General features: G+C 34.5%; 1 protein-coding gene and 1 pseudogene across 1 annotated transcript; both read left to right on the forward strand.

Moving 5' to 3' along the window:
- The first annotated feature begins 375 nt into the window (after nucleotides 1–375).
- On the forward strand, nucleotides 376–7,712 carry LOC132306778 (large ribosomal subunit protein eL14y-like). Its single transcript, XM_059804341.1, has 5 exons — nucleotides 376–473; nucleotides 590–691; nucleotides 7,013–7,142; nucleotides 7,232–7,344; nucleotides 7,476–7,712. Exons 1-5 carry the CDS (start codon nucleotides 471–473, stop codon nucleotides 7,530–7,532), a joined length of 405 nt encoding a protein of 134 aa, XP_059660324.1. The 5' UTR covers nucleotides 376–470; the 3' UTR covers nucleotides 7,533–7,712.
- LOC132309432 (probable leucine-rich repeat receptor-like protein kinase At2g33170) lies at nucleotides 7,712–12,005 on the forward strand (annotated as a pseudogene).
- Nucleotides 12,006–14,270: the final 2,265 nt, after the last annotated feature.

Here is a 14,270-nt window from a genome sequence, read left to right on the forward strand (position 1 = left end):
ATGATCGTGTTTGAGTATATACAAAGCTTATGTTACGTAAATCTAGATGAGTTGAGTTTAACATTGTTCACGATCAGTTCATTTACTAAACGAATTTAGAAATCGAGCTCAAATTCAACTTGTTTACTTAATGAATGAGCTCGAATAAAACCCTACGCGAGCCGAACTCGAGTTATTCATGAATAATTTGGTTGATTTGGGGTTGAGAAAGACTATGCATTTGTTCCAACTTTTTGTAAAAATAAAAAATTTGAAAATTAGGCTAAAAACTTTGCGCTGGCTAAAAGCTTTTTGCACATCAACCAATAGCTTGTCGCCACGTTACAGTTTCACTAAACCGAGTCTTACTTGATTGAAACTTTAGATGAAAAAACCATATATGTTCTCTTCTCAAACCCTAATTACTCCTACCCATCTGGCCTCAGTCTCAAGTTCGTCCTTCTCGCCCAGTGGCCCTTAGATCGCCGAAAATGGTGAGATTCAACAAAAGCCTTTCATTAAACTCTCTCTCTATGTATATGTATATATATTTATGCGTGTATGCAATTTATGTTTGTACTTCTTTTTGAATGAGTTTGGTTGCTTGTAGCCGTTCAAGAGGTACGTGGAGATCGGCAGGGTCGCTCTCGTCAACTATGGAAAGGAATATGGAAGGCTCGTTGTGATCGTCGATGTTATAGATCAAAACAGAGTACGTATTTTTGTGTAGGCATTTTGTGTATTTGCCATTTATTGTTTTATTTGTGTATTTAAATTTGTGTCATGGATTTCATTTGTTGTGCCTTGCAATATATTGTTGGGATTGAAGTATAAAATTGTACGTTAGTAAAATATAAAATCAGTGACAAACTAATATTGATTTAAAGAGAGAAGAAACTCTGCCTGTATATACTGAATTTAAAGAGAGTAAATAAACTCTGGCTTTTATAACAGAGAGGGCAGGACACACAGTCGTGCATTGTCCTAAATCCTTTTTAGCTTTCCTACGTGCTGGTTATTATGGACTGTAAAAGGTTACGAGATGCAACACCAAGAGGTGGTTCAACTTGGAGGTCTGATTATGATCGGGCGTGGGAGGCACTTGGTCCTCAAGATTTTCAAGTCCCGCCAGGGGCGCACTATACATTGGGTAATGTGCTGCGGTGCTCTCCCAGCCGCTGCCGCTGGACCCTAACTCTAGATGAGCTGTTTATAGGAATACCATCATCAAGTTTAATATCCTAAAATTGAATCTAAAAACAAAGAAATATATTGTAGGAAGAAATAAATTGCAGAAAAAGTTAAGGAGAGTATGTAGTTTTAGGAAAAATGACAACTTGATAGAGTGATACTGATCGCCTTTTTATACTCCTCCACCTCTCTTAGTGATGAGGTTTTAAGCATTACAGGCATCTTTTTCAGACTTTTTGAATGTTCTAATTATGACCGTTAGGATGTGTCCTTAATATGAATTATATTAATTTAAGAAGAGTATTTAAATACAATTATATTTCTCGTACAAAATCTAGGGAACAGTTTTCATTTTTAAAACTCTAAGAATGTTACAATCCCGCGTGAGTTTTTAATATTTTGAAGGATTATATAAATATATACAAGTATATAAGAAATAGAATATTTAGGGTTACTGGAATACTATGCAATGGGGTATTGTTAGAGTTTTTGAAATGATTAGTTTTTAAAACTTCCTTTTGTACGAGAATATAATTGTATTTTAATAGAATTCATATTATTGAAATAAAGTAGAAAAAGGTTATCTATCAAAAAAAGAAATAAAGTAGAAAAGGTGAAAGCACGTATAAATATAGAATACAAATAAATATGGGTAGATGGTTACGTATATGAGCATGAGAGGAAGTATTACATGTGTGTGATTTGACTAGATGCATATGCAAGGCTTCGTTTGTTTGAGCATAATTTTTTTTTTTTCGAAAAATTGTTTTTTTATTTTTGGTGTTTGGTTGTCCTAAAGCAAGTAAAATATTTTAAAAAAATTTTCCTGATAAATTTTGGATAAATTATTTGAGTAATGCTCTTAAGAGGTCTCTCTCATGGGAAGAGTCACGAGCTCTCCTATTTTTTAATTTTTATCTTAGATGTATTAACTATTTTTTAACTTAGATGTATTAAATAATTGATTTGACTTTTCACACATCTCAAAAAACTGTTTCATCCAATGGTTAAATAGGGAATGGCTCTTCCCATGACTCCATGAGAGAGACCTCTTAGGAGCATTACTCAAATTATTTTACATTCCAGCTCGATCGCCCTCGCTCTCGTGTGGAAACTCTCCTCTCTCTTTATGCCATAGAAGTCTCTCTGATCTGAGTCTCTCTTCAGATTGCAGGACGAGTCTCTCTCCCTTCAATCCACAACTACTCTCTCTCTTTTCACACCACACATTGTCTCTTCACATTACTCTTATCTTTCTTCATACCATCGACCTTCGTCGTTGCAAACTATAGAAGAAAGTTTTGAATTTGAGCTTCATCCTCTTTAGAAACAGGTATGAAATGCGCTCTCTATCTACATTTTTAATTTTTCGATTTCATTTTAAAACCCGCAATGGCTTTGTTGTTGAGATCCAGATTTTCATCTCTATATCTATCTATATATATATACATTATACACTCATGCACACATAGATATAAAGATGAAATTTGTATACCTAAAAATGTATACCTAAATATATATATATATATATATATATATATATATATATATTTACGTATATTGTATACATGCTCAAATAGATATAGAGATGAAAATCTCTATATGTAAAAATGTATATGTGTATTGTATATTTACAGGTAAATCTGTATATTGTATGTATACACGTAAAAATATATACGTATTAGTATATATATTTTTATGTATGTTGTATACATGCACAGATAGATGTAGAGACGAAAATTTTTATGCGTAAAAATGTATGTTGTGTACATACACGTAAAAATGTGTATATATATATATTTTTACGTATATTGTATATATGCACATATAGATATATGTGTGTGTGTGTGTGTCTATATATATATATATATATATATACGTGCATAGATAAATATAGAGCTGAAAATTTGGATCTCAACAATAAAGCCCTAAGGGATTTTAAATGAAATCGAAAAATAAAAAAATGTAGATAGAGAGAGCAATTCATACTTGTTTATAAAGAAGATAAAGCTGAAGTTCAAAACTATCTTCTAGGGATTTACAACAACAAAGGTCAATGGTGCGAAGACAGAGAGAGTCATATGGTGTGAACTGTGAAGAGGAAGTGTTGTTGTGGATTGAAGATAGAGAGACTCGTCTGTGATTTGGGGAGAGAGACATCTATGGCGTAGAGAGAGAGAGAGAGAGAGAGAGAGACAAATAGATAGAGAGAGAGGAGGGTTTCTACGTGAGGGCGAGGGCAATGTTGATTGGGCTGGGATCGTAAACTGATTTACACAAATTTATCGTTAAGTTGTTTTTGTAAGATTCTAAAAATAATAATTTACCTAGTTTTAGGGCAACCAAAAAATAAAAAATAATTTTTTTGGAATTTTTTTTATGCTCAAACAAACGGAGCCTTAGTAAAAACAACTACTATTTTCTGCACCTGAGCAGTTTCTTTCAGAGCAGATTTTCCCAACTTCAAAATTTTTAAAAAATTCAAATCTCAACGAATTTAGTTCAAATAAAACCACAGACTCATTAATCAGTGTTTTATAAATTTCAATGGAAAATAACAAGTATGTTAAATCCAGTCCTAACCCCACAGTTTTCAGTTCAGCACTCATAATCAGTTCCAATTTCCACAATTCTCAAGTAATTTCCATTCCAATGAAGTATGACAAGCTAATTTCAAAATCCATTAGTAAAGAAACCTTCATGTAGAAATTTATATATATATATTTTAGCAGTTGAAATATTTTTTTTCCAAGAGTTAAAAATATTGGAAACCTTCTTCTTTTCTCTGTCTCTCTTTCTTTTTCTTATTCTGGCCGAGGACCCTATTGTTCCTCTTCCTTATTTGTACTACATATGTGTATTATATAATAGAGGAGACAAATGGCCTTAAGAGACACATGTATACACATACACAACACTTGTCTCGTAGTGTCACTCATGCACCATGCCTCTCACAAGTTGTTTATGCATGCTGTCATTGCTATAGAATTTTATATTTATATTTATAAAGCTTCCTTGAGAATCTTTGTTGTATTTAATTTAAAATATAATACACTGCTCTAGAAAACTCTAGTTTTTGATTCATCAAGTGCGTATAATATACAAGCAGCTGCCACATGTTTCTTTTCTCTAAGAAGCACCATACACATCCACACTTACAATCCTTATCACATGCACACAAGCACGTGTTGTGTACTAAGTGAACCTTTTGAATTAACACACACACATATATGTAGCATGTACACTAGTTAATTCTCCTGGAAGCTTCTTATATTACACTAATATATCTACATAATTCTTTTTAAAAATTCTGCTCATGCATCAACACACACATGGCAACATCACACGCATACACTTGTCACATGGGTTTTGTATCTTTCTTTAGGTGATGGCACATTTTTTCTCTTTATAACATTACACACACCATCACGTCATTCCACCAACACATGCATCTAGTCATATCACACACACATGTAATCCTTCCTCTCATGCTCCTATACGTACCCATATTTATATTCTATATTTATATGTGCTTTCACCTTTTCTGTTTTATTCCTTCAACCACCATTAAAATATTTTTCACATTTTACCCATGTCCTTTAACTCTATTATTTTATATTTTCTACCCACTCAGAATATTTTCCAATTTTATTGAATCCCTCAATTCTCTAACATTTCATTGTTTCAGCACCACTTCCAATCAAAAGAATTTTTTGCTAATTTCAGGATATTGCAACTAAAAGAGAATACAATTTTATGTAAATTCTATTCATATTACTAAAATATACACCCTACCTGTCATTATTATCAATTCGCTTCATTTTATCTTTTAGCTCTCTCTCAAGAGCTTTCTGTCTGGCTTCGCCCCTTCCCTTGCTTACCACTGCTCAACTAGGGAAGTGTCCCAGGCATGGGTTACATACAGATCCAGTCTATTATATAAGATAGTTGATCCCCTGCATCAGTTCCTGGTCAGGCTACAGCGAAAGAGTGATTGTGGGGTCAGTCCTTTAGCTGTACCAGCCATTCTCCCTGGCTTTTAAGATTTGGAAGTCATCGTGGATGGCACGAGTTAGAGGAGTAGAGTAGGGTAGACGTTGAAGGCTGTCTTTCGTATCTGAAGTAGTAGCCTTGCAACCTTGTTGTTTGGAGTGGGATGTTAGTACCTTCTTTAGTTGCTCCTCCCTTTTTCGGGTTGTCCAATTGGTAGAACTTTCCAATTCATGAGGAGACGTGAATGAATCTATGAAAAGGCAGGCTTTGATTAACGATGTGTATCAATCTATCAAGTTCTTTTCTTCTCTGCAACTACATATTCTCTGTAACCTTCTCTACAATTCATATGTTTCTTCCTATAATATATATTCTTTATTCTATACCTTCAATTTTTGGGCAATATGACATCAAAACTTGGTGATTGTTTTTTGTGAACATTCACCTAGAAGACATATGAATGGTATCTTAAAGTTGTATTATTGATCTATTGTTTTATAATCTTTTATTTATATTCTCTTATGAATAAGTAAGAGATATTCCTAAACTACATTGATCTGCTCATGATTACTAGAATAGAATTATAAATTAAATACCCCAATGGCAATCCCCAACATATTTAACTAATACTATATGTTTTGCATGTTGTCATCGAAAGCTCATTACAGCTAATGAGTTTTTTTTATTTATTGTGACATTAATGCTGGATGGCTTCATTGCAATTTTACCTAGTGTTTGGGGGTAGAGATATGTTAGCTGGAAGAGGGCTATTAGAGATTATTCAAGTCATCATCATGACAAATGAGTTGGGTTCATTTTTGAGATACCACTAACAGTGTTTAAATAAACGAGAGGGCAAGGGAAGGGAAGGGAATGATGTATGAGTTAAGAGAGAAAAGAAAGAATAGTGTTACTCTCCTCTTGTTTGGATAAACAGAGAACAAAATGGAAGGTCTTGTTTGGGAAAAAACTAATGGAGGGAAAAGAAAGGACGTGAATGTTTACTATGTGAGTGGAAAGGATTGAGCGAGAGTTCAATGAAAATTATGGATAAAATGGGTGAGGACTAACTTATCATTTTCTTTCATATCCTCCACTTTTGGAAGGAAGACAAAATGAGTGTTTCAGGGTTTAAAGACCTTTTCCTTTTAACTATCAGTTTTTAACCAATCATAACGTTTCCATCCTATTAATTTTTTTTTCCTCTACTAACTCATTTAATCCAGGGCAACATTTGTTTCAATGTTAAATGTTTTACATTAGAAAATATTTTTCATATACATGTTAAATGTTTGCAATGGAAAAAAACATTTTCCTTCTTATTTTCCGGTGTTTGGCTGAAAATTTGGAAATAGTTTTTGTTAAATTTAAAAAAAACTCACAATAGACTCTTGAAAAGCATGTGTATATAAATGCAAATATTAGCATTTTATAATTATATATATATTAGCATATGTATAGGAACAGGACATTATGCATAAGAGTATGGACAAAAACATGCACACAAGTGCATATATATGAACTTATATTTACATGTACATAAATTTGCTTTTATTTGTGTATAGATGTGTATATATGTTCAATGCTTGTATAATTTCTAATTTCATTCTTTCAGAGAACCAAACATTACAATGTTGTGCACACTGTCAGTCAGTATACTAATATTTTGGGATGGCTTCTTGATGGCACTTTGTATATCATTCTTTGATCCGTCTTAAGACAATTAATATTGCATAGCACCCGCATTGTTGATTGAGATTACATAGGTTGTGAGAGTGCTGTTTACTGCCTCCCAGAGTATTCATACAAATTGGATATTGATCTTATTGAGCTCCTTGTCAATCGACAGGCCCTTGTTGATGCCCCGGATATGGTGCGGACCCAAATGAATTTCAAGAGGCTTTCACTCACAGATATCAAGATCGACATCAAAAGGGTTCCAAAGAAGAAGACTCTGATTGCAGCCATGGAGGCTGCTGGTGAGTATCGAGTCAATAAACTTGCTCTTTTCCTATTCCTATTGTAATCAACATGTTCGCGAAATTGAACTGCCATTCCGCGCTGGCAGATGTGAAGAACAAATGGGAGAACAGTTCCTGGGGCAGGAAGCTAATTGTGCAGAAGAGAAGGGCCTCACTCAACGATTTTGATAGGTTCAAGCTTATGTTGGCAAAAATTAAGGTTTGTAATAATTACAAACTTGAGTCTTCATTATCTTCTTAGTTGTTTTCTTTCTATATATTTGACTTCACAGACAGTTGTTCTTTTACACCACCAATCTAATAATGTGTTCCTCAAATGTGACTTTGCAGAAGGCTGGTGTCATTAGGCAGGAGCTTGGAAAGCTTAAAAAGGAGACCAAAGCCTAAAATATATTGTCTTAGTGTGTGTGTTAAATCTTTACCAAGAAGTTACATGCGTTCTTGCCTTTTGGGTTTATTTTCATTAATTTACTAGAAGATATACTTAAATTTTTATTATTTTATTTTATTTGCTTCTCAGACCCCGTTCAAACTATATTATTAATATATTGGGCCTTGTTTAATGCATGACCTTCCAGCGGGCATTGGTAGGCCCATGGTGGTTGTCTGACAAGCCTGATATAATTGTGAGGTTCTGTGTAATGTTTATGATTTTGGTCATTTTTTATTTTCTGGAATTTTCTAGTTTTTTGAGGGTATTTTTGTCCTTTTGCATTTTGCGTGCCGACATCGTGAAATGTGTCTGGTGTGTTTGAGAGCTAGTTGGGACATTTCCTTGAGTCCAGAACTCTTGGAAATGTATTGGTTGTCATTTTGACAAATTTTTTTTTCGTTTTTTTGGCTTGGACGTACTACCGGGTCGTTATGTCACGGATCTACAGTATATTATGAATTGTTATTTTGTGTATAAATTAATTGCTTGAATGTTCGTGGTAATTTAATTGAGATATAATTATATATTAATAAGGTTAGTATAAGGTTAGATTTTCATTAAGCTTATGGGACCCACGTGTTATAACATCAATGACTTTAAGTCGTCACAGAACCCATTTCTCACCCTCATTATTGGTCAGTCTCTCTCTTCATCACTGTAACTCTTTTTTTTCTTTCTTTTCTCAACAATTCGAGGCTTGATTTAGCCTTGTTCATTGAGAATTTGATCTTGGCACTTAAGGCAATGTTGAAAAAATAGTAAAAATTGATTGATAAAGTTCCTATTTAAGTTGGGTAAGTTTACCTTTTGTTTGAGCAATTCCTATTTCTTTTTATTTTATCTTGAGAAATGTAAATTTTAATATGAAAATTGTTGTTATTATGAAAGCCTTTTAAGTGTGAAAGTATAATTTATATAAACTTTATGTTAAAGGGACTGATTTATTTTGTTGTATGAAGATTGTGTTAATGTTTAATTGAGGGTATGTTATTGTGTATATAATTTTATGTTGAGCATGCTCGGGGTTTCTTGTATATGTCTTACTTGAGATGATGATGTTGTTATTATATTGAATTTTTTAAACATGCTATGATCTTAATTGACTTTGTGTCTCATCCACGTGGTAAGCAGCCTTACTTGACTTTGTGTCTCCATGCACGTGGTAAGCAACCCTAAATTAATCACTATAAATCAATATGACATGAAATTTTGAACAAAATCAAAGATGGCAGTTTTTCAAAAGGATTACATTTTCATTATTCTTATTTTCTCTTCACTTCCATCCACAATCATATAATCAGGAAGGACAGAAGCATAAGTTCTTCTAAAATGGAAGAATAGCTTGTTGTTTTCTAATAATTTCGTTATTTCATGGTCTGTCATTGACCTAAAAAATCACTGCAACTGGACTGAATCATTGCAATTGGACTGACATTGTCTGTCACAGTGCTGAAACTGTATCCGAGATTAACTTGTTCGATTCAAATTTGAATGGAACACTTACCCAATTCAATTTAACTTCATTTCCATATCTCACCCATTTCAACCTCAGTAGCAACCAACTCAATGGGCCAATTCCATTTACAATTGGAAATCTCTCCACGCTCGTTGTTTTGGACTTGAGTCACAATAATTTTGAGGGCATCATACCTTCAGAGATTGGGTGGTTGACAGAGCTTGGGCATCTTAGCTTCTTCAACAACCGTCTGAGTGGTACAATTCCATATCAGGTTAGCAATCTTTAGAAGCTATGGTACTTGGACCTTGGATTTAACCATTTAGAAACTCAATATTGGTCAAAATTCTCAGGCATGCCTATGTTGACTCATCTTTACTTTAATTCCAATCAACTTACCTTTGAATTTCCAGATTTCATACTCCATTGCCCCAACCTCACTTTTCTTTCTTTGTCAAGGAACCATCTCACTGGCGTAATATTGAGTTGTTATTCACCAATCTTGCCAAGTTTGAATATCTTTATCTCTACAATAATTCATTTCAAGGGTTATTGTCATCAAATATTTCAAAGCTTTTGAAGCTCAAATATCTTAGTTTGCGTTACAACTAGTTTGTCGGTTCAATTCCTGAGGAGATTGGATTACTTTCTGATCTTCAATCCATTTTACTGTTTAACAATTCATTCCAAGAAAAGATTCCTTCTTCTATAGGCCAACTCACTGAGCTCACATACCTTGATTTGTCATGGAACGATTTCACTGGTCTAATACCTGAGTTGGTATTCACCAATCTTACCAAGCTTGAATATCTTTATCTCAACAATAATTCATTTCAAGGGTTATTGTCATCAAATATTTCAAAGCTTTCGAAGCTCAAAGTTCTTAGTCTGGATCACAACCAGTTTGTCGGCTCAATTCCTGAGGAGATTGGATTACTTTTAGATCTTCAAATCATTGCACGGTCTAACAATTCATTCCAAGGAAAGATTCCTTCTTCCATAGGCCAACTCAGAAAGCTTCAAACACTTCTTCTACAAATGAATGACTTGAATTCTACAATTCCTTCTCAGCACTGAGCTCACATACTTGGACCTTTCTATGAATTCACTTACCGGACCCTTGCCTTTGTCCCTGTCTAATCTGTCCAAGATATTTCACTTTTCTATATCCAATAATTTTCTTTCCGGTGAGATCTCACCTTATCTTGTCACCAATTGGACTGACTTGCAAGAATTACAACTTCAAAACAATTCTTTCACTGGTAAAATTCCACCTGACATTGGCCTATTGACAAACCTTACATTCATTTACTTGCACAATAACCAACTCTGTGGCTTGATCCCACCTGAAATTGGCCTATTGACAAAGCTCAGATACATTTACTTGCACAATAATCAACTCTCTGGCCCGATCCCACCTGAGATTGGAGTCCTGAAAGAATTGCAGTATTTGGACCTTTCGGCAAACCAACTCTTAGGTCCAATTCCTCCAACAATTTGGAATCTCAGAAACCTCGGTTCCTTGAACCTCTTTGACAACTGTCTTAATGGAACAATTCCACCTCAAATTGGGAATTTGAAACTACTGTTTGCTTTTGATCTGAGCAAAAACCAATTCAATGGTGAAATCCCAGCTCAGCTAGGTCGCTTGACTCAATTGATGTATCTAAGCCTTGAATCAAATGAATTCACGGGTGAAATACCACCTACCATTTGCAACTTGAGTTTCCTTCAGGTTCTTAATCTTTTTAATAACAGCTTGGTTAATGTCATTCCACAATGTCTGGGAAACTTTAACGATGAACTCTCTGTGCTAGATCTGCGAATGAATTGCTTTCATGGGGCTGTTCCAGCAATATTCACAAAGTGCAATAATTTGAGAAATCTGGGCTTGGGTGGAAATCACTTGGAAGGGCGGGTGCCGAGAAGTTTGGTCAATTGTAGACAGTTGGAAGTCGTTGATCTGGCCAACAACAACGTAAGCGACACATTCCCCCATTGGATGGATGATCTTCCAGAGCTTCAGGTTCTTGTCCTGCGATCTAACAGATTTGGAGGCACAATAGATACTTCCATTCTACTGTAGTAATTCTGGGCTTCAGATATATACTACTTAGTTGTTTTATGCTGCTTTCTAAATTACTAATAGTAGTTTGTATTTTAATCAAGTTTTATGCCAGAATATTAAAAAAAGAAGTTCAAGGGACAAGTTTAAGAAATGTTACTCCATAATAATTGTGGAATATTTGGAAATATTTTAATCCTTCAATAAGTCTATAGCATGTTTTGAACCTTAATCTATTTTTCTTGCTATAAAATTTCACTTTTATTATGAAAATTATATATATATATATATATATATACTTGAAAAAATAGTAAAAATTAATTGATTAAGTTCCTATTTAAGATGGATAAGATTGATTGAGACTCACACATGAAGCTTGACTTGGCACATGTGAATGTAAAAAAAAAAAAAAAAAAAAAAAAAAAAAAAAAAAACATTTTTGGACCGACTTTTTATCTTCAAAAATAAAGTTTAGTCCAATGAACAATAAGAACCACATATTAATACACTGAGACTCACATACGAGGCAGACATTGGATTCTACTTTAAGTGGCTCCAATTTGAGCCAAAAACATTGAATGATATAAATGCATGCAGACATATAGCCCACGTAGCAAGTGTCATCCTCAAGTCAACCCACTGTCAGTCAGTCAACATTTGCAATGATTCACCTCCCCAAGTTGGAAATTTCTTTAGTAGGTACATAAAGGCGCGTGTATATATATATATTTTTGGGACAATACTTTGGTTCACACATTAGCTCCTTGTATCATGTAAAAGGTGATCTCGAACTCTACTGACTTGCGCAATTACAAAGTAATGATAATACAAACTTTTCACAAACAATATTATCTTATAGAGGCATGCAAAATTTTTACGAAATTACACTAAGGCACACAAGTGTGTTCAAAGAGAGATGTTGAGTGTAGTGGCGAGTAATCAGAGTCTTTGTATTTGTGAGTCGTGTATGAAATTGGGAGTGCCAACTAAATCAAGTCGCATTGAGTGTATTTTTTGAATTTCTAATCGTACCTATTTATCTAGTCAATTACTCTTATGGGGGTTTTATCCATCAAATATAGTGAATAAGTTCAAGTGTGAGTTTTATTCATTACATCAAATGGATAATATACAAATAGGTCACGAAATTCGATTTGGGAATCATTTGCCTTTTTCATTATGTTCAGTCCACTCACCAAAATTCGATTTGGGAATCATTTGCCTTTTTCATTTGCCTTTTTCATAAGAACAGATGACAGAGCTCGCACGCTGGATATAGCACTCACATTCATCACTTATGCAACAGGAGGAATTCCACATATATTCGAACGGTAGAAGTGGAGAAAAATAAACAAGCACCTATGTGTTTCTTTTTGTCCGCTTATAAGAAGGAAAGAATCATGCGGACATGTACTATTATAATTTTTTTTTAATTTTATAAACTCTATATACTTTTAATAGTATTATATCTTTAATGCAGTGGTAATCATATTATTTTACTCCATAATTGTATTCTTCATTGTTTAAATTTTTAATTCAATTAAATGAAATTATTTTTTATCAGATAAAATAAAACAAAAAAATAAAAACTGATTTGAAATGTTTGATTAAACTACTATTTGTTTATCAGTAGTGTTTATTTAAATAAAAAAGAAGAGTTTTGTTTAATGAAAAGAAGAATTTGTTAAAATAAAATAATATTAAAAAATGATGGAAAACTATTTGTTCTTTTCTCTACATCAAAATATTCAAACCTGTCTCTGTTTCTAAATTGTCAAGGAGTTGCGAATTTTCAAAAATATTAAAAAAGTTTACAGAATAATTTAAAAGCCTTTCATGATTGTTGATAGGAAAAAATAAACCTACCCTACCTTGACCTAACGATAGAGGCAACTAAGCGATGACCAGCCGCCAGACCTCATATTTCCATTGGATAAGAACGATTAGATTTCATTATCCTTGATAATGAAATCTGACATGGTTCAACAGGGTAAGGATAATCTTGGTTAGGGATGGCAATTTGACCCGCCCCGCGGTTACCCTCCCCACCCCGTACCAGTTTTGGCGGTTTTGGGGGACCGTTTTGTTTATTTGGAAGGGAATGGTTTGATGTAATAAAAACCTGCGCGGGTTTGGTGCGGGGGCGGGGAAAGATCGCCCCGCCCCGTTTAGATAGGCAAATTACTTAAATACCCACATTTCATTAGTATATATATTTCCCATTATATATTAAGTACCCTATATAACAATATTAACGTAAAAAATGAATTTGATTAAAATGAAATTTGCAATGGTGAATAATTGAAGATGAGAGAAAAAAAAAAAAGTAAATCTATTTCAACAATAAATAAATTATGGTTTTAAACGGGGCAGGCCGGGTACCCGCGGGGGTAAAAATGTTAAACGGTTACGGGGATGGGGTGGAAAGTACCCCCATTTTTACGGTTTTGGGCCGGGACGGGGGCGGGGTTTTTAAACGGTTGTGGGGGTGGGGGAGGGTACACCCGCCCAAACCCGCCCCCGTTGCCATCCCTAATCCTGGCACAATTGGAGGAAGTCAAAAGGGTTAAATCATATCCCTGACAAATCTAGCAACAAATGGATCTCCTCTGATCTTGCATATATGGATCTCTTCTAATCTTGCACAAGCAGATCTCTTCTGATCCCGTAATAAACTGAGGGAGAGTGACTATAAGAATGAGATTCTACCGGTCAATAAAGGAGGTACGACAAAAACTATTATTAAATCCCTGTTTTTCTTTTAGTCCTCTGGTGACTAACTTGATCGTAGGAGAGCTCTTGGCAGGCACTACACCGGTGCCGTCAAGATTCATCGATCTTCTACTTTCTTCTTTGCAGGAAAACGGTGCCGTATCAGACCGCATGGATTTCACCCTCAACAGTTGGCGCCGTCTGTGGGAACGAAGATTCCCTTAAATCAATTACTCGGTTGGGTATATACACTTGCGGTCCGGTATGGTAACTGGAACAGAAACATCATGGCAGGGATCTAGTCAAAGAGAAGGGTCGGGTGAACACCCAGACGTCCCAAATGACCAGGAACAGCTTGCAGCGTTAGAACTACAGGTCTAAACTTTGAATCAGGGTATAGACCATTTGATCCAACAAAATGCAGAGATCCTGCAACGTCTTGTCCCAGGGGGACCACCA

Source organism: Cornus florida, unplaced genomic scaffold (assembly GCF_030987335.1).
Source record: "Cornus florida cultivar Cherokee Brave unplaced genomic scaffold, ASM3098733v1 CherokeeBrave_3.0.0_Hap2_Chr05, whole genome shotgun sequence".
NCBI lineage: Eukaryota > Viridiplantae > Streptophyta > Magnoliopsida > Cornales > Cornaceae > Cornus > Cornus florida.

Coding starts and splice junctions, on each gene's coding strand:
- LOC132306778 (XM_059804341.1), top strand. Junction 692..7,012: donor ATGTTATAGATCAAAACAGA/GTACGTATTTTT, acceptor GTCAATCGACAG/GCCCTTGTTGATGCCCCGGA. Junction 7,345..7,475: donor TTATGTTGGCAAAAATTAAG/GTTTGTAATAAT, acceptor GTGACTTTGCAG/AAGGCTGGTGTCATTAGGCA.